This window comes from Dipodomys merriami, unplaced genomic scaffold (assembly GCF_024711535.1).
Source record: "Dipodomys merriami isolate MVZ:Mamm:240054 unplaced genomic scaffold, mDipMer1.0.p SCAF_94, whole genome shotgun sequence".
Lineage (NCBI taxonomy): Eukaryota > Metazoa > Chordata > Mammalia > Rodentia > Heteromyidae > Dipodomys > Dipodomys merriami.
Genome location: NW_027206557.1, coordinates 4,581,407 through 4,595,030, shown reverse-complemented (window position 1 = coordinate 4,595,030; position 13,624 = coordinate 4,581,407). Strand labels below are relative to the sequence as shown.

The window sequence follows — 13,624 nt, the reverse complement described above, 5'->3', positions numbered from 1 at the left end:
CCCAAGACTGAGGGTTCCCAGAGTGAGGGCTCCCCACAACCTTGTTCGTTTTTCTCAGACCTGCCCTCACCTCTGCATGTGGGGGTAAACAACCCCCTGATGTCCCTTTGGTCCCAAGAACTGAGGCCTGGCTGGTGGGGGGAGGGTCCTAAAGTGACAAACAGTTCTGGACCCTGCATGCAGAGGCCCAGGCCACTTCTTGCGTCTCCAGAATTGCTCACAGAGGTTAATATGCTGCTCCAGGGTGGGCTGGAGATTCCAGGCAGGCCGATTGTGGTGCCTGATTCCAGGGAGGGCAACGTCCACCCAGAGTCCAGCCTGCCTGCTCCACCCCCTTCACAGCCAGCTCTGCTCGCTGGCACCCCAAGCCGGCACACTGGGCTAGGACACCTGGATTTCTCTACCCCCCTGAGTGGGGCCAGCTTGGAGGAATTTCCCAAAGCCTATTAGAGCAAAGTTGCCTCTTGCCTGCCTCTATGAGCTGGGCAGGGCTGAGGGCTGAGGGTTGAGGGTGGAGAGAGGGAGGGAGGGAAGGAGGGAGGGAGGGAGGGAGGGAGGGGAGAAGAGGAAGGAAAAAAGTTGGCAGCCACAGTAGAGCGGCGTCTGCATCCATCCAGAGGAGGCTCGTGCCGTGTGGGGCGGGCCAGGAGCAAGGAGAGGCCTTCCTCCCTTTGTGCTCCCCCCCACCCCCCCAGCCCTATAAATAGGCCCAGCCCAGGCTGTGGTTCAGTCTTGGAGGGAGTTGAGCACCAAGCAGTGAGTTTTCTCCACCAGAGTCCCTGCCAGCATGGCCAGCGAGTTCAAGAAGAAGATCTTCTGGAGGGCCGTGGTGGCCGAGTTCCTGGCTATGACCCTCTTCGTCTTCATCAGCATCGGTTCTGCCCTGGGCTTCAATTACCCACTTGGCAAGAACCAGACGGCTGTCCAGGATAACGTGAAGGTGTCGCTGGCCTTCGGGCTGAGCATTGCCACGCTGGCCCAGAGTGTGGGCCACATCAGTGGTGCCCACCTCAACCCAGCAGTCACCCTGGGGTTGCTGCTCAGCTGTCAGATCAGCATCCTTCGGGCGGTCATGTACATCGTGGCCCAGTGTGTGGGGGCCATTGTCGGCACCGCCATCCTTTTGGGCATCACCTCTTCCCTGACCGTGAACTCGCTCGGCCGCAATGATGTGAGTAGTGCCCAGGTTTGGGGCTGATGGGGAGGGGCCCTGGCCCAATCCTCTACCCACTGTGCAGATGGGGACACTGAGGAATGGGAGGATGAGGGGTGCAGGAGGAGGTCCTGTAGAGAGTTGGGGATGCTGAGGAACGGGAGGATGAGGGTTTGTGGAAGGTGGTCTGGTAGGGAATTGGGACTGGAACTCAGCTGTGCTGGAGCCACAGCCTGTTTTCTGCCAGGCACTGTGGGAATGGGAGAACCAGAGGATAATGGTTCTGCCAATATCTTAGTCCTATGCCATCCTTGGGGTGGGCTCCTGCTGTTGCCAGCCGTGCCAGAACCCAGTACCCAGCACTGTAGCCAGTGTTGCAAGTCTTAGCAGGACTCCCTTGTGTGTGTGTGTGTGTGTGTGTGTGTGTGTGTGTGTGTGTGTGTGTGTGTGTGTGTGTGTGTGTGTGTGTGTGTGTGTGTGTGTGTGTGTGTGGCACTGTTAGGGCTCCAGCGCAGCTTCCAAAGCCACACAGAGAATCGGGGAGAGTCCTTCCTTCCTCCTTTGCCCCTGGGCATCAGATAAACATGGGAATCAACCCCTTTGGGGGCTGTTGATGACAGTCGAGGTAGAAAAGGGTGTGTCCCCAGGATCCTGGGCATGGAGGGGTGTGGCATGGGTGTTTATGTGTGTGGAGGTGGAGGTGTGCACGTGTCTGCTGGCTCAGGACACCTGGGCTTGTGGGAAATGTATAGCGTTCGTGCTTTGGAGCTTGGGTGAGTGTGTAGCTGCCTGTGTCCATTGCTTGGCGCTTGAATGACATGCACACAGATGTTGATGACAGTCAGTTGCTGGAAGTAATCACCCTGCCCTGTTTAACACAGCTCAGTGGCTGTTAGGAGTGGTGGCCACACAGGCTTTCCAGCACAGACCAGGCTTTCTAGCTCCTCAGCCAAGTGCACTTGAGCCCAGGCTGGGGGGTGGGGGGTGGGGAGTGGGGGGGGAAACAGTCTGGCAGAGGAGCTGAGTAAGAACAGAAGGTGTCTCAGAGGCAAGCAAGCTGGGGGCACCCTCACTGGAGGCAGAGAGGAGGGACTAGAACTAGAACACGAGGTTGGCCAGGCCCTGGCAAGGCAGGAGGATATGGGGACAGTAAAGGAGCTGGCCAGGGCTCCTCCTCAAGGACAGCACTGGGTGATTAGTCCTCTCGTTTCCAAAGTTCATGTTCTGGAGAAGGCCACCAGGAAGGCAAGGTGAAAGTCTGGCATGGGGGCAGAGGCAGATGAGCACTTCTGGGTCACCGTGACTCCTTTCCAGCCTGTCCCTAATCTGCTGCTGCTGACCAAGATTGAAGATTAGCTCTGCGTCTGGAGTTTAGACTTTAGCCAGGGAAGACGTGGCTGTGACAGGTGTAAGGAACAGAGCCAGGGAGGCTGTGTCTCCTGGATGTAGTCTTGCCAATGGGAACAGAGCTAGGTGGCATAGGGCGGCTGCAGGGGGTGGGGAGGTGGTGAAGCCAGGCTCACCCTGGGTGAGCCAGGCACGGGCCAGGCCTGAATATCGGCTGGCAGACTTTGCTGTCTCTAGCATGGCCATCAGCAATGAAGGCAAGAGGCCTCTTTGGTGCCAGCTGGGTCTGGCTACACCCTGCTCTAGCTCCCATCCCCTCTTTAACTGTCATTTGTCAGATTCACCCCAGTGTCTGGGCAGGGACAGGGTACAGATGGAGGAAAGAGAAAGGCAGGCCAGAGTGGAGCAGTGTTGGGCTGAGAGGCGGGTGCCTGGGTTCAAATCCCACTGCTGCTAACTGGTTGAGCTTCCTTGCTGAAGATTTCAAGGTGCAAGGCGGGAACCTGGGGCTGGGGATGGCTCTATTGCACCCACGCTGCCCGCTCTTTTTATTGGCTCACGCTTATCACCTGTGGCAAGGAGGGCTTGGCAAGGAGGGGCAGTGCCAAGTAGAAGATGAGACCTCATGGTGCGGGCTCAGTGTTGACCCTCCATAGCACAGATGTCTGGGATTCCTGAATACAATCTGGGCTCCCTCAGATGTTGGTGCTGGGGTCTGGAGGGGCCTGAGGGTGGAAGGAGCAGGGGACATTCTCTTTCCTCCTGTTACTCTGCTCCTTGCCCCACCCTGACCAAAACCTGGGTGGGGCAAATTGTTGGCATGGAGATTTCCAAAGAAACGAGGGGACTAAGTGGCAGGAAGTGGTTGGAGTGAGTCAGGGGGTGTCCCCTGGGGACACAATGGGGACAACTTTCTCCTGACTGAGTCAGGGCTCTGGGTACGCCCTAGAGAGACCACAGCACTTAGGGGCCAGGACGAGTCTAAGAGATGGACTTGAATCTTGACCAGGCGAAGGCGCTGAAGCTGGGGTGAAGACCCTGGCCTGTCCCTGCCTGGGCTCAGTGGCTACCACTTTGGGTGACTCCACTCCCTGGTCAGGCTAAGGTGTTCCTAAAATCCATCTGTGAAGGGGACAGTAGGGGAGGTAGAAGATGTCAGGGCCTTTGCTGTCTAATGTTATTCTTACACTCTCTGGCTGGACTCTTGTGGACATGGCTGTGCTGTTGGGTGCTGAGTACAGGCTGGGCTGGACAGGGCTGGACAGCTGGGCTCTCTGCCCCGGGAAACTCACAGCCTCTGGCCTAGATAAGCCTTGTGTACAGCTGCCTGTGATATGGGACAGGAGGCAGGTGTGATAATGAGGTGTCAGGCAGGCTGGGGACTTTTGAGCTGGAAGGGTTGGAGGACCAGGAGGGATTCACGGAGGAAATGTCATGTGATCAAAGTGTGGAGACCCTCAGAGAGAGGAGGGGAGAGAATCTGTGCACGCCCAGGCAGAGGGGCTGGCACCAAAGCCTGGGGGGTCAGTGGTGTGGTCAGGCTGGGGCCTGGGGCAGGCTGGGCTCTGGAAGAGGGTGGGGGCTCAGAGTTTGGCCAGATCTGACTGGTCTGGGAGACTGTGTTTCCAGAGTTTGTGTATTTAGCCTTCTGGGGAGCTGTGGTAGAGGGTGGCCTCCTCTTTGGGGTCCTCTTCATCCTGTTGATTCAGGGGCTAAGTACTTGGAGAACACTCCTGCCTGCTGCAAACCATGGCCCTAAATACTCCCTCTTTCCATTTCCTGAGCTTCAGTTTCCCCAGCCAAGAAGTGCCAGGGCCCCGGGGCTACTCCTTGCTCCACCACTGAGGCTCCTGGCCCCTGCTCCAGAGCTTGGGGTAGGTTGGGAAAAGGGAGGTCAGAACTGACCAGCTCAGCCTGTCCTGACCAGGGAGGGGGCTGGGGGCTGAGTGGCGATGGCTGAGACGTGTAATTATTGTTTCCAGCCAGAGCCCAAGGATAGGGAAGACATGAAGAGGTGGAGCCCCGTGGTGACTTCCCTCACCATGGAAAATTCTCCCGCAGGCCCTTGAGCAGCCCACTTGGCATTGCCTACCCCAGCCTGCTGCCCACCCACCCGCAGCCTGCTGTCCTCCAGGCCTTCTGTCCCCCGGCCTGCTGTCCCCTGCCCTCAGTTATTTTTTGTCTCTTCAATGAGTGTGTGCATGCATGCATGTGCACGTGCACACACACACACACACACACACACACAAATACAGCACATGCATGGCACATAGCACATTCTTAAGAACCACTCACTGCCTATATTCAGGCCCTGGGCTCTAGGAGGATGGGGTCCTCAGTGGAACCTCTTCCTTTCCCTGCCTGAGTAAGGGAAAGGAGTCAAGAAGAAAGATGCCATTGCTTTGTGTAGTTCTTGTTGGGAAGATAAGAAGACTTCTGGGAGCAAATAAAAGGCCTTTGAGACCCACTTCTCACTTAAGGGGGCTCCTCCCTACCCCCCTTCCGCCCCTTTCCAGCTAATGGTAACCCCTGGGTCAGTGTGCACACTCAGCACAGACACAGCAGTATAAATAGCACAACCATTGGGACCTCCTGGTGGCAGAGACCCCCCCTTTTCCTCCCCAACAGAGCATGCTGGGAGACAGTCAAGTCAGCCATGTTCCCAGATACTTGGCCAACACCTGACTGGGCTCTCTAAATGTCCTCCTGGGTTTAAAAAGTGATACACTAATTTGGAGACAAAATATTTCCCCTATTTTCCTTAAACCAAACTTGTTAAATTCAAGGTTAAGTTGTTCTCTGTTGGTGCTGTTGACATTTTTTTGTTATTGTTGTTGTTGTTGTTCGTTTTTGTTTTTAAAATAGGTTGAGAGGAAGGGTTAACATTTTTTTTTACTGTGGAAGTAGACTGACATAGTTATCCTTGTAATTGTGTCTGTTTTTACATTATGCATTTTAGGTTAGAGTGCTCAGGGCTTACAGGTTGAGGATTTTTATAATTCTTTGATAGAGTTTTTTTTTTTTTAGCTTAGTTGTTCTGTAATAAACCTCTTAAAGTCTAACTAAAAAGAGAGAGCGAGCCACCTCTAGACACTTGTGATCACCATGGATACAGGAGACACTGTCTACAAAGCCACAGGGGAAGCCAAACCCATGGGTACACTGTGTGCACATGTGAACAGAGAGGGTAGCCCAGTGGGCCCCCCACCACCCTGTGCCAAGTGCTGGAGACACTAGGGGTGAAGGTGAAGCCTCATATCTCACATCCCCTGCTCCTCAGGAGGAGATGCTCAGAGTCTCAGCCAGGGTTAGGTGCTCTGCTGACACAGGGTACCCAGGCCATGTTGAGGGCGCTAGGCCACAGAAGCAACACTGTTGGCCTGGCTGAGGGGATCAGAAATCATGGCATGGAACAGTCAGTCCTCGCCTGTTCTGGAACTGTGATATGCCTGCAGTCACAGAAATACCTCTGCCAGCGACCCCAGTCTAAGCTGAGAACAGCTAGGTTTCTTGGGAGTGAACATGTTGGCCTGGAGTATGTGGTATTGGCCAGGAGTGTGTAGTGTTGGCCTGGAGCGTGCAGTGTTACCTTGGGACAACAGTCCTGCCTCCTCCCTGGGCCTCTGCCTCCCGCTGGCCTCTCACTGTACTTCTGTGGACCAAAGGCTAGTGTTTGACCTTTCCAGCTAGGACGCAAATACAGGGGTGATGTGTCCTAAGAGCTTCTCTGGGGCCTGGCTGCCTTGAGAGAGGATGACGTTTCTAGAAAATTAGCATTTGCCGCCATTCTGTACTATAGAGAGCTTTGGGCAGGAGCTGGGAACAGTTCCCCAGCCAGAGGCTGCCCATAGCAGTGGTCAGTGAAGGGCTAGAACTGAACTAGGCCTGAGGCAGTAAGCACACCTGGTTAGGACAGGCAGGGAGCTTATGGCTTGCTGGTGCTTTAGAAGAATCCTGTGGGCTCTTCTATTGCTTATACTTACATTTGATTATTGATTATTTTCACTCTGATCAGTGAAACTGAGGACCTGGGCCAAACAAGACTATGTTGGAATGTGCAAACAATTACTGTTCCAACAAATGACCGCACCTGGGATTGGCTCTATTAAAGCACTTGTTTTAGATTTCATGGGCTGCACAGAGCCATATAAGGCTTGATGTTTTACTTGCTCTTTCCTAGGTATTCACTTTCATTAGGCCTTTAACTTCTTATAGCTCTGAACTGTCAAGTTTCCAGGCTGAAAGTAATGTAGATCCCTCAGGTAGAGGAAGAAAGATGTCCGGGAAGGCAGTGGTGGAAGAGGCAACAGAGTAGGGAGGCTGCAGTCTGTGGCTTCTGGCTGTCAGACAGGGGTACCTTCTGGGGTCTCCAGGTCATAGGGGACTCCAAGCTTCTTCCATTGGGCTTGGAACCATGAAAAGTGGAGCCCTGGGGGAGGGACTGGGACTCAGACATAGTTACAAAGCAGAGGAAGAGATGAGCTTGTCCCTGGCTGCATCTGGGTGAAATGTGTGTGAGTGTATGTGTGTGTGTATGTATGCGTGTGCCAGTGTCCATTAATCAGCAAGGACGGCCTGGCTTCAGGGATCCTGCCAGCTAGCAATTAGGCCAAGCCTAGAGAGCAGAGGATTTTCCACAGAGGCTCCCTACCCCTCAGACTGAGTGTATCCATCATAGCTTCCCCCTCACTTGGTGTGCCAGCCTCTGCCAGCAGTGCAGCGGCACTAACTCCTACCTCCACACCTTTGAGCCTTTGTCCTGCCTGTCCCCAAATCCATCGGAAGCAACAGAACAGAACAGAATAAGAGCTATGACCATCACCCACTCTCCAAACATCCAGCATGGCTCCACAGCCTTTGAACCTCTCAGCTGCTCTAGAGAAAACATCAGATCCACTTTGAAGATGGAGAAACTGAGGCCCAGAGAGGGACAGGCCACATCCAAAGTACCTATACGTAGACGAGTCAGGATCTGCACACAGGGCTTCTGCCTCCACTGCCCAACCTTGGGGTGGAAAGAAAACTGGGCCTTGCCCAGAGGGCGGGGTTAGCCAGAGGGGAGGCAGCTCTGGGGTCGCCAGGAAAGGGCCTGAGCTGGATTGCAGGGCAGGAGAGGGGATGTGAGTCACTCCCTGTAAACCAGGACTACAGACAAAGGCGGGAAGAGGGGAAGAGGATTGTTCTCCTGAGGTGCTGGGCAGGGGTGGGAAACCTGTGGTGGGGCAGAGGATTGCCCCCTACCCAGGATTGTTTAGAAGTGACTCCCCAGTATCTTCAGGATTGAGGTGGGGGTTTGAGATCTAGACACGCTGCCTCAGAGAGGGCTGATGTGGTTCAGCTCCTTTGTGGGGTGCACCTGATCCAGGACCCCCACGGAGGAGAGTGTCGGGCCCTCTGGGGAGGGGTCTTCCTGGGGCGGCCGCAGGGGGAGGGCGTGGAACCTTCTGGCAGCTCCCATTCCCTTCTTTTTCCATGAGTCATGTTTCTAAAAGTGGCTCAACAGTGGTGGCCGCCAGACTGCAGTAGGGGGGCCCGTGCGGCCGAGAAAGAGGGCAGGGCCTGCAAGGAGAGGGGAGGGACAGGGAGGACAAGGCCAGAGAAAACGGGAGAGAGCCACCAGACCAAGGAGAGAGAAGACAGAGGGAGAGATGTGGAGGGCAAGGACAGGGGAGAGCACAAAGGAGCAGCTAATCACTGAGAGGTCTCCCTTCCCTCCAAGCAGGAGAGACTCAGGTGCAACAGGGCAGGGATAGAACAAAGCAATGTCCCCAGCTGGCTTGCTTCTACTCTTCTATGAGAGACCATCCTCCAGGCCTGGGGTTTACCCTCACCTTTGGCCTTGGGTACCCCAGACCTAGATGTAGCTGAAATGGAGGCCCCACCTCTGATCCAGGTGAAGCAGGGTGGAAGCAGGTATTGGATGCTGAGCGAAAGCATCAATGGCAGGTGTGGGAGGGGGCACAGCTTGGCACCACCCAGGGTGTAGGTCTGAGCAGACCAGCCCTCTAGGCTCAGTGATAGGCTGTAAGGGCAAGCGTGTGACTTTGGTGCCTGGGGGTCTTGAAGCCCAGCTGTGACCTGTCCTGCTCAAAGGCCTTATCCTCTCCCTCCCCTGCAGCTGGCCCCTGGGGTAAACTCTGGCCAGGGCCTGGGCATCGAGATCATTGGCACCCTGCAACTGGTGCTCTGCGTGCTGGCTACCACTGACCGCAGGCGCCGTGACCTTGGGGGCTCGGCTCCCCTGGCCATCGGTTTCTCTGTGGCCCTGGGACACCTGCTAGCGGTGAGTAAGGCCTTTCCAGATGGGGCAGTGGGGAGGACAGGGCTGGGTATCATGGGCTGGTGGGGAGGCCCTGGGCTGAAGAGGAGGGGACAGCTCTGAAGGCCCGGAAGGAGACAGAGTTCTCTGGGTCTTGTCCCTCTCCTGGGGCTGATGGACCCCCTTCTTGCTTCAATTCCATTTGTTTCTTCACCATCCCTCACCCCTTGCCACTTTCTCTTTCCCTGTTCCCTCCCCACACAACAGATCGACTACACTGGCTGTGGCATCAACCCCGCTCGATCCTTTGGCTCTGCAGTACTCACCCACAACTTCAACAACCACTGGGTAAGACCATAGGGCCCGTGGAGGCGAGCAGGGCGTGGCAGTAGGCAGTGTGAAGAGTAGATTTAGGTCCAGCCTCTGCCCTTGCAGCTCAGACCTGCTGACTCCACCCGGCTGCCTGACCCCCATGTCATTCTTCCTCTCTGGTAGAGAGCATGGTTCAAATCCCAGCTGTCACCTTCTGATTCAACAACCTTGTATCCTTGGTGCCTCAGTTTCCCCAAGTGGGAAGTGGGCCTAAGGGAGCTCTCCTTGAGAGTGGCCAGGTGGGGAGAGGACTCTCAGTCTAAAGTATAGCTCAGTGCAGTGGCAAAGCCCCGTGGGTTTCAGATCTAATGATAGTTGGCATGTGTGCTCTAGGCCAATTAAACCATTCCTAGGGCCCTGGGAAAGGCAGGGCAGGGAGTGGCCAGTGACAGCTCTCCTGTCCAGGAGATGCTGGGGGTGCACAGGAATCAGGAAGTCAAGGTTTAGCCCTTCCTGCCTCTGCCCCAGGCTCAGGTGAGCAAGAGTGGTCTGGGGGTAGCAACTGAGGGGCATCCAGGAGGGTTCCCCAAGGTAGGAAGATGAACTCAAAGCACACCAACTCTCTCCTAGATTTTCTGGGTGGGACCGTTCATCGGCGGTGCCCTGGCAGTGCTGATTTACGACTTCATCCTGGCTCCACGTAGCAGCGACCTCACGGACCGCATGAAGGTGTGGACCAGTGGCCAGGTGGAGGAGTACGACCTTGATGCCGACGACATCAACTCCCGGGTGGAGATGAAGCCCAAATAGAGAGAGCCTGGCCTGGGCATCAGTAGGGGGTGGGCAGGGATGGGTGGAGGGAGGGAGGGAGGGCTCTGAAATCATGTTATTATAGACACTCTGACAAGTGGGCTGACATTACCCCCAGAGAGCTGTCAGACCTGTGTGGTCCAGGTCCAACCTCATCAGGGGCAGTTCTGTCTCTTTCTTTCTCTCTTTCCTGGTCTCAGAGCTTTAGCAACTCACTCCCTTGGCCATATGGAAGAGTTAGAAGGGAAGGACCACTGCGAGTTGTCCCCTCAGAGTGTGATAGGAGGAGTACCACAAAGTCCTGCTCATCCCAAAGTTGCTCACCACCTTGCCTGCCACAGGTGCCTAGGGTGCTGCCATTATTGCTTTGTGCCTTTGACCACACCCCCTTCTCCTAACAGGGACCCTGACCCGTCCCCCCACAAGGGTGCTTTGAGTGGGAAGGGGTCCCAGGAGGGGCAGTGGGAAAAAGCAAGTTGCAGGTGAGCTTTGCCTTTTCGGTGTGAATTCCATCTCCTGCTTGGACTTGGTACATGACCTAGTAACTGTCCCCATCTCAGGGCCTCAGAGACCCCATCTGAAAAGTGTCAGGGGAGGGGAGAGTTATGTGGATTTGGAAGGTGTAGACACAATGCAGTTATAGAAGGGTCTATCCAGACCAACACAACTTCATTCATTTCCCAAGGACAGAGATGGCCTACCCATCTGCATGCCCACATGTGTGCGGGCCGAGCTTCCAAGCCGAAAGGTGGTCTGGGTTAGTGGGTGCCGTTCCCATGGCTGGCTTCCCAGACAGTCTGCATCTCAGCAGAAAGGACATCACATCACAGAGAGAGAACCAGACTCTAATTGGGCAGTCTTCCCATCCATCATGGCATGGCCTGGCTTGTTATTCAGCTCTCTACTTCCCCTTGCCAGTGTGGATCAGGATGCCATTGTGTGGTATGTGTTTATTAAAGCCCCAAGCCTGAGGAGAGAACGTACCAAATGTGTAGCAGATGCCCTCTATGGGAGCTGGGGTTTCTGAGCAGGGAAGGAGCAGTTCTGGCCCCCTCATGAGCTCTTTGTTGGAGGCCTTGGGGTAGTCATGTGACTGCACAGGCTCACTGAGGGACCCCAGGTTCCCCATTGACCTGGAGGAGAAACATGACCCTTGACCTGATGACATAGCTCCTGCTGCACTCAAGGATAGTTCAGAGCACAGAGTTCACTTAGGCACTGCCATCTCATGCTGGGTTCTCTACATAAGTCCTAGCCCTGGTGCCAGCCCAAATGGAGACACAATTATGCAGGCCTGAAGAGCAGCAGGGTGCTTAGGTTGTCACTAGCACATCGTATCTGCACACCATCCTCCATTCTCTAGCAGGACCTCTAACCCCTTTAACAAATAGGGAAATAGAGCTCCGGGTCCCACAGCTATGGAATAAATCTGGCCATCCTAACACCACAGCCATGTTTAACCACTCCCTGGACCACAAGATGCCTCTCATTCCCAGATTTGCGGTTCTGTCTGGGCAATGGCCAAGGCCAGGGGTGAGGGGCTGTGCTGGGGGTGGGGAGGGCAGACCCACCTGTGCCTGGTCTGGCATCTGGACCCCTGCATCTGTCTGCTCTGTGTATATGTCTCTTTGGAATTGGAATTTCATCATATGTTAAGAAAATAAAGAAAATGACTTGTTGGGTCCTTCTGGCCTCTTGTTGTCTTTTTTCTCGAGACACACATCATCCCTAGGGCTCCCCTGGTCTGTGCAGAGATTGGCCCCACTTCTAGGGACCCAGTCTGGGGCCACAGCCTGTCCTCTGACCCCGGGATCTTGGCCTCAGGAGATGGGCACAGCTATACAACAGGACCTTTTGCAGGGGATGGGGGTGGACCCAGGGTGGATGTGGAGGCCTGGGGGAACAGAGCTTCTGGACAACTTATGGAGTTGTGAAAACCATATCCGATGCTGGAGAAAGCTGAACTAAAGTCAAACAGTGCTGTTAGACCCATGTGCCATCCTTGGAGCAGGGCTAGGATCCACTGGCCAGCCAGGCTCCCACCTTCCTCTCTCCAGACCCCTGAACCAGGGATGGTGTCTGGGGCCTACAAGGGCTTGGGTTGGAGGAACATATGTGGCCATTGGTATCAAGTGAACCAGGGTGGCTTGGATCACATGATGCAGGGGCCAGAACTCATGAGAAATGACCTAGGTCCTGGACATTGACCTCCATGTGAGGGATGTGTGTGTTCTGTAAACTGCCTGTCACACTGGGGACTGGTGTCTGGAAATGGGTCAGGTCAGGGTCAGGCTTGGGTTCAGAGTCTGGGAGGTACTAGGGGCCATCAACCTCCTGGAAATCTGTCTAGCAGACTAGAAGTCCACCATGGGCATGAACTGAACACGGAAGAGTGAAGGAAGGGCTGGCCCCTCCTAACTGCCCCTGGAAAACACCCGGTGTCCACCCCAAAACTGCCCCTGAGAGATACCCAGTGTCCACCCCAAAACTGGCCTTGAGAGATACTCAGTGTCCACCCCCAAAACTTCCCCCAAGAGACACCCAGTGTCCATCCCAAAACTGTCCCTGAGTGACACCCAATGTCTACCCCAAACAGCTCTTGAGAAATATCTGGTGTCCACCCCCAAACTACCCTCTGAGAGACATGCAGTGTCCACCCTAAAACCACTCCTGGGAGATACCCAATGTCTCTGCCATGCTCTGTGGAGGGCTTGGCAGCTGGTGACACAGGGAGGTGGATTCAGGCGGGTCACCAGGAAAGGACTGGTGAGTGTGTGCTGTGAAGGAGGCTTTCTTCCTGAAGAATTCATGGGATAAGTGGGAAGCTCAGCTCATGGAAACTCCCCAGATGGAGGACTTGTGGGTATGAAGGGAGAGGGAAAGCCAACCTAGGGGATCCTGCAAAGACTGGCTGTGGAGGTCTGCTAACTATGAGAGAGTGCTGTTGGTAAGGTGTACCTCCTTTGAGGTGCGTCTCCACTGAGGTCTATTTCTTGTGAAGTATGTCTCCTGTGAGGTGTGCCTTCTGTGAGGTGTATCTCCTGTAAGGTAAACATTCTATGAGGTGTACCTTCCCCGAGGTGTACCTCCTGCAATGTGTATCTTCTCTGGTGTGTACCTGCTGCAAGATGTGCATTGTGTGAGGTGTATCTCCTGTGAGGGGGTCTCTTATGGGGTGTGCCTCTTGCGAGGTTTATCTCCTGTGGGGTGTGTGTCCTGTGAGGTATGCCTCAGGTGTCAAATCTGTGAGGCGTACCTCCTGGGAGGTGTGGGAGTCTCTTGCACAGTCCCTCTTTGCTTGTCTTTCAATGTCTCATCCTCCTATACTTAATCCTTCCCTGTTCCTCCTCGGGACCCAGCTACCTCTACCTCATCATCTGCTCATTTATTTCCATCTCTTCCCACTTCTGCTCCATTCTACAGCAGTTTTCTGCTATAATCGGTGACTTCTAGAATCTAGAACAGAGGTACAGCCTGAAGGAGCTGGGTGTCTAGTTCAGCTGCTATGTGAGAGGAACCTTTCTGTGACTCATCACACAATCTATTTTTTTTTCTTTTTGATGGTGCAGGCCTTTGAACTCCAGACCTCATACTTTTGAGGCATGTGGTGTACCACTTAAACCATGTGCCCAACTCATTTTACTTTTGTTATTTTTCAGTGTCTCATTTTTTTCCCCAAGCTAGGCCTAGATCATGATCTTCCTATTTATGCTGCCCATGTAGCTGAGATGTCAGGTGTTTAT

General features: G+C 54.6%; 1 protein-coding gene across 1 annotated transcript; it reads left to right on the top strand.

The window, feature by feature from the left end:
* Positions 1-707: 707 nt before the first annotated feature.
* Aqp1 (aquaporin 1 (Colton blood group)) lies at positions 708-11,565 on the top strand. Its single transcript, XM_070014255.1, has 4 exons — positions 708-1,171; positions 8,619-8,783; positions 9,027-9,107; positions 9,702-11,565. Exons 1-4 carry the CDS (start codon positions 788-790, stop codon positions 9,879-9,881), a joined length of 810 nt encoding a protein of 269 aa, XP_069870356.1. The 5' UTR covers positions 708-787; the 3' UTR covers positions 9,882-11,565.
* Positions 11,566-13,624: the final 2,059 nt, after the last annotated feature.

Coding starts and splice junctions, on each gene's coding strand:
- Aqp1 (XM_070014255.1), top strand. CDS start 788: ATGGCCAGCGAGTTCAAGAAGAAGATCTTCTGGAGGGCCGTGGTGGCC. Junction 8,784..9,026: donor CCCTGGGACACCTGCTAGCG/GTGAGTAAGGCC, acceptor CCCACACAACAG/ATCGACTACACTGGCTGTGG. Junction 9,108..9,701: donor ACAACTTCAACAACCACTGG/GTAAGACCATAG, acceptor ACTCTCTCCTAG/ATTTTCTGGGTGGGACCGTT.